The sequence below is a fragment of the Pleurodeles waltl genome, chromosome 6 (assembly GCF_031143425.1).
Source record: "Pleurodeles waltl isolate 20211129_DDA chromosome 6, aPleWal1.hap1.20221129, whole genome shotgun sequence".
Lineage (NCBI taxonomy): Eukaryota > Metazoa > Chordata > Amphibia > Caudata > Salamandridae > Pleurodeles > Pleurodeles waltl.
The window spans coordinates 1187158195-1187171173 of record NC_090445.1 but is presented as its reverse complement, the minus strand read 5'-3'; the positions used below and the strand labels follow the sequence as shown (position 1 = coordinate 1187171173).

The window sequence follows — 12979 nt, the reverse complement described above, 5'->3', positions numbered from 1 at the left end:
TTCTGTATTTTCGATCAATTTCTAGTTTTGCCAAAATACAAAGATGTAAAAAGAACAGATGATGGACAGAAAGCTAAACAATATCAAACATTCATCCCCAGTCACAGATTTCGGCCTAAATCCATAGTTCTTTTGCTCCCCATGCCATTCCAGTTTGGATCCACCCATATGCAAATCAGTCTTGACTGTACTGCACATGGGAACTATCCAGCTCGAACTGCCAGGCCAGGTCCTCTCTGGACTGGAAACAAGCATCCTGGGACTGGTTTCGGGGTATTACCCCTCAACAGCCAGACTAGCTTCCATCCAGTGGCATATCAAGGATGGGATCCACTCTGGGCATACCCTTCCCACTTAGGGCGCCAAATGGAAAAAGAACAGACGTCTGATAGAATGCTGAACAATGTCAAACATCCACCCCCAGTCATAGATCTGGGCCTAAATCCATTGATTATTTACCTGTGATGCTATTCCAGCTTGGACCCAGACATATACAATTCAGTCTTGATTACAAATATGGTCAGGATGTCTTGTGCAATAGTTTGGAAGTTTATTTTTCGTTTAACTGCACAACTCTGGGGAGCATACAAGAATGCAAAACATACCATTGAACCTTTAAAAATATGCAGCCCCTTGTAATTTAAAAAACAAGCACACAAGTTGTCCCACGAACACTTAGCCGGAGAAGTTCAAAGTGACGGCCATGAAAGCAATGGATTCCATATACAATTGCCCAAATGTCTTACATGCCTTTGCCACAGATACGACTCCGACCCTTCTGTGCAATATGTCTAAATAAATTGACAAAGCCAGTAGATCTCGCACAAGTTAAATCTATTGACTTTGGCAATGCCTGTTTGTGCTATAATTGTCAAGATAATTGAGGTCTCCAATTCATGCCAAATGTGGACCAGCACGAAGCAATATTTTGACAAGTCAAACATTTTGTAATGATAACGCCTAAAACAAAAACGTAGCAGATATCATTGTTCGTGTATTGTCTCCTTGGAACGCATATTGTAATAACAAATACATTAATTTATCTCCCATACACCTCTATTGGTTTGTTGGTAACTTCAGTGACGTTAAATTTGCAGTTATTTAGGAGTGGAAATTCACAACCTTTTTAGACTGCATTGTGTTTCATGTCATTTAAGTTACTAATGGCCATCATTACGATATAGTCTTTCAAATAATTCTGACAATTGAACTAAATGAACTACACAGTACGTACCTTTTTCATCGAAATATCCCTGCAAAATAAAAATAAAAATAAGATATAACGTGCATAAGCTGGTCGTGCTCTGAACATGTATTCTTTTCAAATAAATATTACTTTGCATAACGTTCACTGCGCAAATTAAAAATAGATAACTTTGAAATCAAGTGCAGAGTTTGCATGTAAATTTAAGACACACATTTACTGAAAATTGCTGTTCATCTTTTAAATGTATATTCAATATGTTCACTGAAGAAGGTTAAGTTATGGTTAGCTTATGTTTAAAAAAATCTCAGAAAGTCACTCAAACAGTTAAAATACAGTTATGGTTATAGAAATTAAAACTGTTATTTGGTGGCTATGAATAGAAATGCAACCTCCCTTAACAACAAAACCACAAATGTTAATGCCACATTACACTTTTGGGCCCATATTTATATTTTTTGACGCAAAACTGCGCCAACGCAGTTTTGCATCAAAAATATTACCGCCGGCTAACGCCCTTACTGTGCACCGTGCGGGCATCAAATTTATACTTTGACGCACGGCGGCGCAAACCACAGGTGTAAGTCATTTTTTTTTACGCACACCGCAGCGTCACGTCGTAAAGGAAAACTACGTTAACGTGGCGGAAATGACTGTGGGCCGACTTACGACACCGCAAACCGGATATGCGGCGTTTTTTGATGCAATACCGTCAAAAATCCCCGCAAACACAGCCATTTCAGCATAGGAGAGCCAAAATGGATTCCAGATACCTGTACAGACCCCAGGAAGATGACACCTGACAAGGAACCAGCCAGGAGGACCCACACAAGAACCAGGACAGGGAGAAGAAGAAAAGAAAGTGTCGCTTCAGTGCAGAGGAGCAGGAAATTCTGGTTAAAGAGGTGACGGAACACCAGCACCAACTGTTTGTCACCTCAAAGTTGCCAATCAGTAGGAGAGAGGCTATATGGCAACAAATTGTTGACAAGATTAACAGTGTGGCAGAAGTACGCAGAACAGTCATCGAGTGCAAGAAACGCTGGCATGACTGCAAGCGCAGGACCAAGGAAAAATGGCCAGGAACAGGAAGGCAGCACTGCAGACTGGAGGTGGGAGTCCAGCACACCAGGAGGCCCTGGACCACATGGAGGAGATGGTGGCAGCCTTCATCCCTGAGGAGATCGTCACAGGGATCCAAGGACAGCGCAGACTACCAGGAGACAACGCACATGCAGGGTAAGTCGCATGGGGAAATAAAATGCACTACTGTCATCTACAACCGTGGGGGGGGGAATACCGACTACAAAATGCATAGATGTCATCATATACGTGGATAAAGGGGTACGGCACGGGGGCATGGCCGGTACAGAGAAAAGCTGGGGCACACCATAACACAACACCAACAACAGTTCCATGGGGGTATGCTGCCATGCCAACGATGTAGCAAAGGTAAAGCCACGCCAGGAGGGAAGAGCAGAACGTCAAACTGACATCCTGTCACACGTCAGCCACTATACCCCCTACATTAACTAGGGCCCAATTAACAACCTCTAGCCATACCGACAACTGGAATGTAACAGTGACAACAGTTGCCACTACCACCTCCGCTGTGTATGCAGCTCAAGTAGCCAATGGCAGTAATTTCCCCATGGATCATACACACCTAAATTAAAGGGTTTAGGATGACGTTAACAATCCCCTGAAACAAGACAAAGGTTCCAGTCCTGTCAAATGTGAATGCCCATAGTTGGCGCAAACATCAGCCAATGTCATCAACATTAGGAGCTACACATCACTAAGGTCACACCCATGCTGCATATGTCAGGGTCCATCCTGTGCCTGGGTCACAATGCAACATCCCAAATGTCATACTGCTCAGACAACATCATTGAGGGGGAGGACACATGTAACTGGTCACTGAAATACACCTGCACAGTCAGAGGAGGAAATAGTACACTGCTACGACTATCAGGGCAATCCATTGTACCACACATCCCCCTACATCAGCTGTACACATTACTAATGCTGACATCCATATCGTGCCATAACAATGCTATGCATAGTATACGCTACATTTCAACTACATATAAGTGGATGTGAAAGATCAGAGACTGGGGCAGGTCCAGATTGTCAAGTGTGCTGCTAGTGCCATCAGAGCACCCACAGCCAGTGAAAGGTCTCACCATGAGAATGGATGTAGACGGAGGGTGGAGTAGGACAAGAAGGTGGCAAATCACTATTTGGCCAAAACCAACACCTAGAGGAGATGATGCCGACTAGTCTAATAACTTACCACAATACATGTGACATGCAGGTGGGGCATAGGCCTGGGAGAATGCCCATCTGAAAGACTGGATCAATGAACAGGAACCAAGATCACAATGTGAAATCATCACAAGGCAGGCATGTCATGTCACTAATGCCACAACACAGACACACTAATTGTACCCTATTTCATTGCAAAGAACGATGGATCCCCTGCGGATATGCCTGTCCAGGACTACCCTGATGACATGGATGACGAGCTGACAAACATCAGCCACCAGGCCCTCCAAGATGTCCTTGGAACCCTCCAGACCCCACCTTCAGTCACAAGGAGGAGCACAGAACAAGCAGCCATCACAGAGGACCCACCCACCACCCCAATTGTAAGACCTGCCAGCTCTAATACAGCTGAGGACTCAGACGACACAGGCACCAACTTTGAGAGAACTGTAGTTGGAGTACAGCGGGAGCTGGCCAAGGAGGTTCGGGTGGGGATGCAAAATTTGGCAGCCACCCTTGAGGGGATGCATTCGTGCATGATGTCATCTGCAGATTAGGCAGCAGCCATGCAAGCGCTAACATCCATCCTGCAAGGACTACAACAAACTTTAAAGGAATTCACCACTGCAGTAAGGGAGTTGCCACAACACCTCGCACCCCAAACCTTCCACTGAATGCACGATTGCAATCATGACCCCCTCAGGGCCGAGCTGGCTGCCTACCATCGTGATGTGGCTGCTATTCTTAAGAACCAGCAGATCCTCCTTGCAGCAGTACTGCCCCTAAGACCTCCACAGGTAGCAGCTACCGCGATGTCTGACTCCATGTCTTCAAACACTGAGGTGTGTGTTACCCATTCACAACCACCACCACCAAGGACAGAGGAGGCAACACACACATCAGAAGATGAAGACATGGAACAGATCACCTTCACACGTAAAAGTACCCGGAAGCACTAGTCCCTGCCACATGGCCACCTATTACCAAGGTCCTGCGCTTCGTAACATGCCAGTCTTGCAACAACTGTACTCAAGCACTGTTCTGCAAACCGCTGTATATCTTGTCAGCCTGCCTTGTGATTGTCTCTCACTAACTCATTGGCAAATCCTGTCCATCTGCACTGTCTGACACATCACCCCAGCATGTCCAATGAATTGTCCTTTAGCACTTGTGTAAGATCACAATGGAAGATGTCACTATAAAGGACTCACAATCATGGACGATGTACATATAGCACTACAGCACTTTTCAATAAATAGCACTCACACAACCACTTTGTCTCTGTGTAATGTGACACATCAACCGTGCAGTAGACCACTGAATTTTGCCTCCTGTCAAATTACATAGCTTGTCAATACAACTGTCCTGAAATAATGTAGTCTGATAACTATGCACAGTGGCCTGGATTCTACCATACTCAGCCCTTCCTGAGGGTAATATCTGATGAATAGAGAAACTATACACCACAATGCTGTGTTCAACAGAATAATGCTTCCTCAAGGGATATCTAAGCCATAAAATAGTGCCTTCAAAATGTTGCCTCCATGCAAAACTAACACATATAACATTGCCCACATATCTAAGTGAACAGTCACCAAACTGCATGAATGGAGGTGCCTGAGTTTACCTCCAAATAAGTAATCATGCTGAACAGCGTAACAAATGATCTATGTGAGTCATGAACACTATACTACAAGAGTGCTTACTAGCACTCACCTTATAAGGGTTTCCTTGGACATCAGACTGCAGTCAGACAAAACACAGTGTCCCCAGTACTAAATCTGGAAGCACTGTATGTGACATTGAAAACATACTTATTGAAAAAAACACGTTGGGATCCATAGTAACTGTGATTGGTGGTTGCAATGAATGGTCTAATCTTTGCAAGGTAGCTCTGGGGTAGCTGTCAATGTTACAGCTCATTTGGGACTTGTTTGTAGCATAGGACACAAATTGTAATACAAAAGAAATCATGTACACTCATGCCAAGGCCCTGATCTACAAGCATGTCACACATACTGTAAAGGGTTTACTACATATTTATTCAACTGTAAAAACAGAAGTGAAAACTCGGGGAAAAGCCTTACCTACCCTAATCTACCCTAAATACTCATTACCCACAACAGTCCCTAACTAACCTAAGCTAAACTTACTTAGCACATTTAACGAAATGTTCTAAACATCAACCCCCCCACCCCACTTATGAGACGGGACACATGGAGGACAACAGATACTAACCTAAACACATACTATCCTATACTAAACAAATATATATTTTTTAGTAATTTTTTATTTTTATATTTTTTATATTTGTTTTGTTTTTTGTTTTTTTAAACACACAAGAACGCCAACATTGCCAAACACACACCCACACACTCAAAAGGAAACAGTAGAAATAATCAAGACCCCAACCCACTAACACTAACTAAACTAACAGCCTATACTAACCTAACACTAAGCCCCCTAAACCCACAAAGTATAAGAATAAGGAAAGAGGAGGGAGGGGAGGGAATCATGTCCGTCAACATGTCTATAGGTTGGCCCTCCGGAGGGTCCGCTTGATTGACCGCACCCGCCGGTTTACATGTCGCACCTCCTGCCGCAGTCGACTCATTTTACGCAGGACACGGTCCAATTTACGCTGCATCTGTCCAAAAGCAGCAGGGTCAATAGCTGCAGCTGGGGTGGTCTGGGTGCCAGCTGAGGAAGTGTGGGGCCCTGTAGGGTCCATGGCTGTGGGCTGCCCTGCAGGTGGTGCTGTGCTAGGGCCTGGAGCACTTGCTGAGGTGGTTGCTGCAATGGTCCCAGCTGTTGGTGGTGCCACCTGGGTGGTAGTGGTGGTGGCACTTGTGGTGGCTGTGGTGAGCAAAGAAGGGCCGCCTTGTGGGAATGCCCTCCAGGCTCCGGAGGCCCTGTTCGTGCCGGTATCTGCAGGCCATTCTTCGGTACCCAGACTCTACCTGAAGTATGTGCTGATACCTCATTGCCCACCTTTGAAATTCCCGCACCTGGATGGGTGTCATATTTGAAGCTGTGAAGACAAATCGAAAAACTAACATTAGGAACTGCATTGTGTGAAATGGCACAAGAAGTAAATCAGACAATACATCTACTGTACTTGTAACATCTCATATCATCATACAGATCATTGATTGTCCCTGAGGAAGTACATGGCAGGCCAGCCTACAAAGGTTCTATCACACATAGCACATTCAAACCCTACAAGATGGGTAACAACTGACATGTTTTGGCATCATAGTTCTGCCAGTTGTCAGCTAACAATCATGCAGCACATCCTCCGCCAATGCCAGGGCTACAAATGTCATTGTACGGGATGGAAATCTTGCTAGTATAGTACTCATGTGGGAAAAATGGGTGTGTATACTAGGTTCCGACAAAAGATCCACTGATTTTCATGTCTGTGTACCAAACTTGTATCATCAGTCCTAGGTACACTATTCACAAACCCATGCCTGTATTTGAGGGTGGGGGGTGGACTAACAACTAACAATTGCAAACAACATGGACAACCAGGAAGCTTAGGAAAGCTGGACATGTGTTTGGCTCTACACACACACCACAGGTAAGGTATATTTACAAATAGGAGACAGCAAACCCTTGACCAATCCCAGCACACACATGTCTGGAAATGCAGACCTTTGTCCACATCATATACTTCCAGTAAGCCATGACTTACAACAAACACAGAGATGCAAGAACACCCCTGGCCATGAGTTGCATGCACACCTAGGCCATTGCACTCAAGTGCCACATACTCGTAGCACTAAATGTGGAGCACCATGCTGCTAGGAAGTTCAACCTACAGTTTAATAAGTACATTAGTCAATTGGGAAGCAGAAGTCTGTGGGTAAGCATTTAGCAGCCCCATTCTGGGAGAATGTGGGTCTGACAGGCTGACTAAATCACAGATTAGGTCAAGTGCGACTCTTGCTGATACAAGGGTTATCCACATGACTCAACCCCATTCACATTGTGGGCCTACAGGACTGACCTAGAATCCCTAAATAAGACAATAGGATAAGGATTGGCCAACTCAAAGATGGTGATAAAATGAAAACCCACTGATGGAACAAAACAAATGATTGGCCAGCGCATCACACCTTGCTATGTGTTAAACACACAGGAGTCCATCACACATCACCAGCAAACACAACACATAACAGACATATCAACACTTACTGGAGTTGTTTGGGTTCTCGAATGTAGAAACCTCGCCAACAGTGTAGGGTGCGGGTCCACCTCTAAGGCATGGAAGGGAGAAATGTGCTCAAATTCTGTGCACTGTCCAACAATTCCAAAGACAAATACTATGTGTAAGATTACATAAGTAAGTAAAGCCACTCAGACATGATGATACTGCATCCGATATAGGACGGCTAACGTACATACCATGGGTCTCCTCTGTGTTTTACACACATATGTGCACACATGCAGTGGCCCTAACTATCATGTGGTGGCAAACATGCTCCTTCATTAGTGAGCAGACATAATAATGAGTGTATTCGTATCATCATGTGTATCCAAGAGAGACATCCAAAGCCACTTTCCTTGAGGAGTGCATTACCAGCCATTTTGCCCATGACATATTTATGACACACATAGGTACAATGTACAGAAGGGCAGGGACAGTTGTAAGCCCTCATGTTGTTACAATTTCTTCATTTGATGTGGCCCAGCGATGATGAGTTGCACCAACCAAAGAGATATGAACCCATGTGCATACCTTTGGCCAGCCATCCCTAAACGAAAGGTGGAACAATAAACACCAAATACCAGTCTAAGATGTTAGCTGAGGGCAGTTTGAACTTTTTCCCTATGTCTCCAAATCCAGATCTGACATGTATCCAAAATGACGAAGGGCCACAATAATCCCTACGTTTTTTTATTTCCATGATCGCTTTCCTTACACACTCACCAGACACACATGAGACATATGTTTGGGCCACATTGCTATCATCAATTGACGTGAAGCCTGCACTCATTTTCAGCCTCATGTAGTGTTTCAAAAGTCAATCTAGCTGTTGCGTCAACAAATGTAGGTAATGATTTGGAAACTTCTATACCTCACAGGCAAATGTGACCTATATCTATACATAATTGGCTCCTGATTTGTGTTGCTGTTTGACACAAAGGCGGCACCAACTTACATTAAGCAAAAGTATTCAGTAAGTTTGCAGAGCACTTGCTTCCTTACAGCTAGCAATTGTGGTCCTTAACATAGTACATAAATAACCCTGTATGTTTCCAAAGCATTCCACACACACAACAACATTGCCAGCAGATATTGTACAACTCATCTGATATCACTAAAGAGTATTTAATTGTGCACATTTACATGATTTGTACTCACCAACAGGGCCACCAATCACAATCCCCAGGTGGTCCAGCAGATCTTGCTCCCTGGAGATAAGGTCAGCCCAGCGGTGCTTCAGCTGGTGGTCATTCCTTGGTGTCCGATAAATGCGTTGCAGGTGATGCAAGACCTTGGCCCACTGGAGCCTCCGTGCCTCAGTGTGATACCCCTGTATCACCCGCCCACCTGCCTCAATCATAAGTGGGAGGAAATGGCACACCAGCTGTATGAAACCACCAAGCTCCTCCTCACCTATCTTGCCAAGACGAGGCCTACCGAACATCTTAGCAGCAAACGATAAATAGGGGATAAAGGGGAACAAAAGAGAATAGGGGGAAAGTAGAATATGAAAAACTTAAACTAAACAACTAAAACAGCCCAACTACACCCAAACTAACACTACCCACAACAGACTCCCAAAAACAACAAAGACAATACTATACAACACAACTGTACACAAAAAACACTCAGACAGGATACAACAACAATATTTTTTTTACAAAATGACAAGAAATGGACCACACAGGAGACAAAAGCACAATTTAACCAGACAAAACTCTCAACACAGCCACACAGGCAGGAAGTATCATAGGCTGCAAAGTGAAAGTGAAAGTCAACCCACCGTACATAATCTGTAAACAGGATATCCTATTACATCACTTCCTGCCTAAAATGGCGGCCGTTTTTATCATTATGCGTCAAAAAATGTTGGCGCATACAGTCTGGGCATCATGTTTTTTCTACACACAGGAGTAGAAATTAGCCCGCATCCATATATTTGAAAATAATCTAACACTTAACTAATTTTCTGAGGTACAACGTGGAAGAGTCAATGGTGTTTATAGGGCATTATTCGTCGTTTTTCGGGCATAAGCGTCATTTTTTGACGCATAGGCGTCAAAATTTCAGGGAATTAACTGGGTTTGGGTCATTTTAGCATTTTTATGTTATGTTACATTTGTGACACAACTGAGATAGGCTGATTGCACCCACTTTGGTCTTGACGGTGTATGGGCACATGTGAGACATCATACTACTGCATACCATGATCCGCTACTTCATTAACAGGATTTTCAATCTTGGCTGACGCCCTAGATGGCCATATGTGTGGCCTACATATATGTATTGCACAAATTGGGCATGTTTGGCGTCAGGAGAGGATAGCAATGTGACGCACATAAGTACAATACCTCTATGCCTATGGCTCAATGTGTGTGCATTGGCTACTAATGTAGCTGTTGACCCAGTGTGTGTGCATCACAAGATGCATTATTGCAAATATGCTTGTATGAATGTGAAGTCAATGTGTCCAAACCTCAGATGCAAGTCAGTGTGGAAATGAGAGAGGACCTGTGTTAGTCATACATGTGGCAACATCTGTTGTGTGCACTTCCAAGATTTTGGGTAACGTAGACACTACAAATGACAAAGCATGCACCGGATAGATGGCAGACGCTTGTTCATGTCAGTGGTCCAAAACTTGGCCATCACATGTCCTGGAAATTTGGATACTGCTTCCTAGGCACTTGTTGGTGAACCCACAGTGAGTCAGGCACATGTACAGACTAAGTGGGTACCATGTTATTGACACAGAAAGCCAAAGGTGAACCACAAATGTAATATCACCCCACAGTTGTGGTCATATGATTGAGCCACACCTCTCCTGTGGCAGTGGTGGACCAGCAGACGAGGCAGCACATGGCCACATATTTTCATTGATCAATTGCACAGAGGTGTCTGGTTTATGTGTGTGGTCCAATGTTGATCCTGTATATTTTTAGGGGTCTATGTTGTCACAGTTACGTCCAGCTCTCATCATGAGTCAGTGGCGGCTATTCCTGTATCTACGGAGTATCCTTCAGAGACCAAGGGAAGTAAAGCCAGTGAGGACATGAGAACCTACATGGGGATGGTCCCACCCTGGCACTGCAGACGTGTTATGAGACTGTCAACAGGGCAACCTTGGTGTGCTGAGTGAGATCATATCTCAGGAGTCATGTTCCGGCAGGTGTCATTACAACATTTGTACACAGGTTGGCCTGTAAAGTTCCCACTGCATCTGGGAACATCATAGCATCTGTGTTGATTAATCTTGCAGCTATTCGGCATGCACAGGCCATCAATATGTTGTGAGCAATCTGATTCAGTGTGTGAACTGTCAGGGTCCTAACATGTGTGGAATTTTCATGCACATTATCAGAGGTTGCGGTTCTGCTGGAGGCACCATACTCAATCCTTGCATACGGCCCTGGTACAGTGTCACACGTTGTCACTCATGCATACATAAGACCCAGACAAGGGATAGGCCATGGTTTGGGTATTTGGAGATAAGTTTACAATTATGGTACAATAAAAAAGCAGATTATGCTATACAATGTATTTGAGTATGCATTGAGGAAGCAGCTGACAAAATACCCCCGGAGGAATGTGAGGGTTGGGAAAGCAAGTATGCTACATATGTAGCCACAAGGAACCTTTAGGGTAACACACAGAGAGGTGCCAGTCAGGCTGACAGGATGCAGGGTCAATCAGGATCCAGAAATTTCACAAGGTACATACCCAGTGGTCTGACTAAGACTGGTCGTAGGAAGAACAAGACAGTTGACATGGAAGACTGTGTTTGTCCTGTGTTTTAGAAGGTGACAGATAAAAACCAAAGGGCTGTGTTACACGGCTTATTTTTTTAGCAATGCATAACAGTGTAATTGAAAAATGGCAGCTTCTATGCTGTTCCAAGCATCTGCAAGGGCAGTGCATGTTCAAATGGGTGGTCTGCATCAAGGTGCTCACAGGTGTGTGCTGCATCAGTTTCTCACAAGTCCTGTAGGTGAGATTTGAGTTCAAATGGCCAACAGTACCTTTCACATGGGAAGCAATCTACAGGTGATAACAGGGCTTAGAAACTACAAGCCAGTGCATTATTTGACCTGACGTCCATGCAGTCAGATGTACTATGACTATGGCATGCCATACGAAAGGGTGAAGCACACTGGATTACTATTGTTAGTCTGTGTGTGTGTAGAGGGGGGAATATCTGAGTACACATATTACCATTCCTAAGACAGGTGGGGTGAGACCAGGAGCATGGGTGTGTCAGGAGTTAGCACATGGGCTGACATGTACATGGAATGTCATGTGCGCAATGCTTGTCATAGGTGTGGCACTTGTGCTGTCTATGTTCTGCTTATATGGAACTCTAGTCACAGATAGTCCTTGCAAAGATAGGTGCTGTACGACTTACGGCTGTCAAGGGTCTGGTCATACATTCCTGTTACCAATGCAATAGCACATCCACTGCCTCATGTATGAGGCATTGTTTTCCCTTATTGACTGATGGTGTCTTAGTGGTGTGCCATATGCTGCGATGAACCATGTTGCAACATGTATGTGTGAAATAGGTGTGGTCCTCTGCTATTGCCCTTCAAAGGTGAAACGTACAGGATATATGTCATTTACAGTGTGTGTGTATGTGACTGTTGTATAATACGCATCACAATTGCATTGGAATTTTCTGTGTCCTGATCGGTATGTCAGCAATCCTCCATGAGGCTACACTCTTATTCTGATAGTTAGAGATAAAGGTGAGCAAAAATGATTAGCCAGACCATGATATGGTGATTATTATCGGTGTTTATTTACATATGTTGCTACAGTGGTGATGGTGAGTTGTTTTAAAAGAAATTGTTCACAATATGTTGGCGCCTACGCAATCCAGCAGCTGTGTTTTGTTGTTCCCCCTCATGTTGCAGGCCAGCATCCTCCTCTTCCTCCTCTTCAGGCATTTGTGGCTCTGGTTCTAGTAGGGGAATGTTCCTTCGTATACAAATGTTGTGCAGGATGGCACATGTTAAAATGATCTTACAGACCATTTCTGGTGAATAAAGGAGGCTGCCACCAGTGATGTCAAGGCACCTTAATCTCGGCTTGAGGATGCCAAAGATCCTCTCGACTATGGTGCGTGTCCTCCTTTGTGCCTCATTGTAGGCACGCTCTGCTGCAGTGCTTGGGTTGCCAAATGGTGTCATAATCCATGGCTGGATCCCATTCCCCTGATCAGCTGAAAGAGAAAATGATTGGGATCATGTTGACGTAACTTGCCCCATTCATATCACCTTGCATGGCAGTAGTTGTCT

The 12979-nt window shown here is 44.3% G+C and overlaps 1 protein-coding gene across 1 annotated transcript in view; it reads right to left on the bottom strand.

The window, feature by feature from the left end:
- Window positions 1-12979, bottom strand: part of LOC138300730 (uncharacterized) — a 1597374-nt gene that overhangs the window by 523975 nt on the left and 1060420 nt on the right. Inside the window, exon 13 of the mRNA XM_069240438.1 lies at window positions 1235-1253. Coding sequence (XP_069096539.1) covers window positions 1235-1253 — 19 coding nt within the window. The remainder of the gene's footprint in view (window positions 1-1234; window positions 1254-12979) is intronic.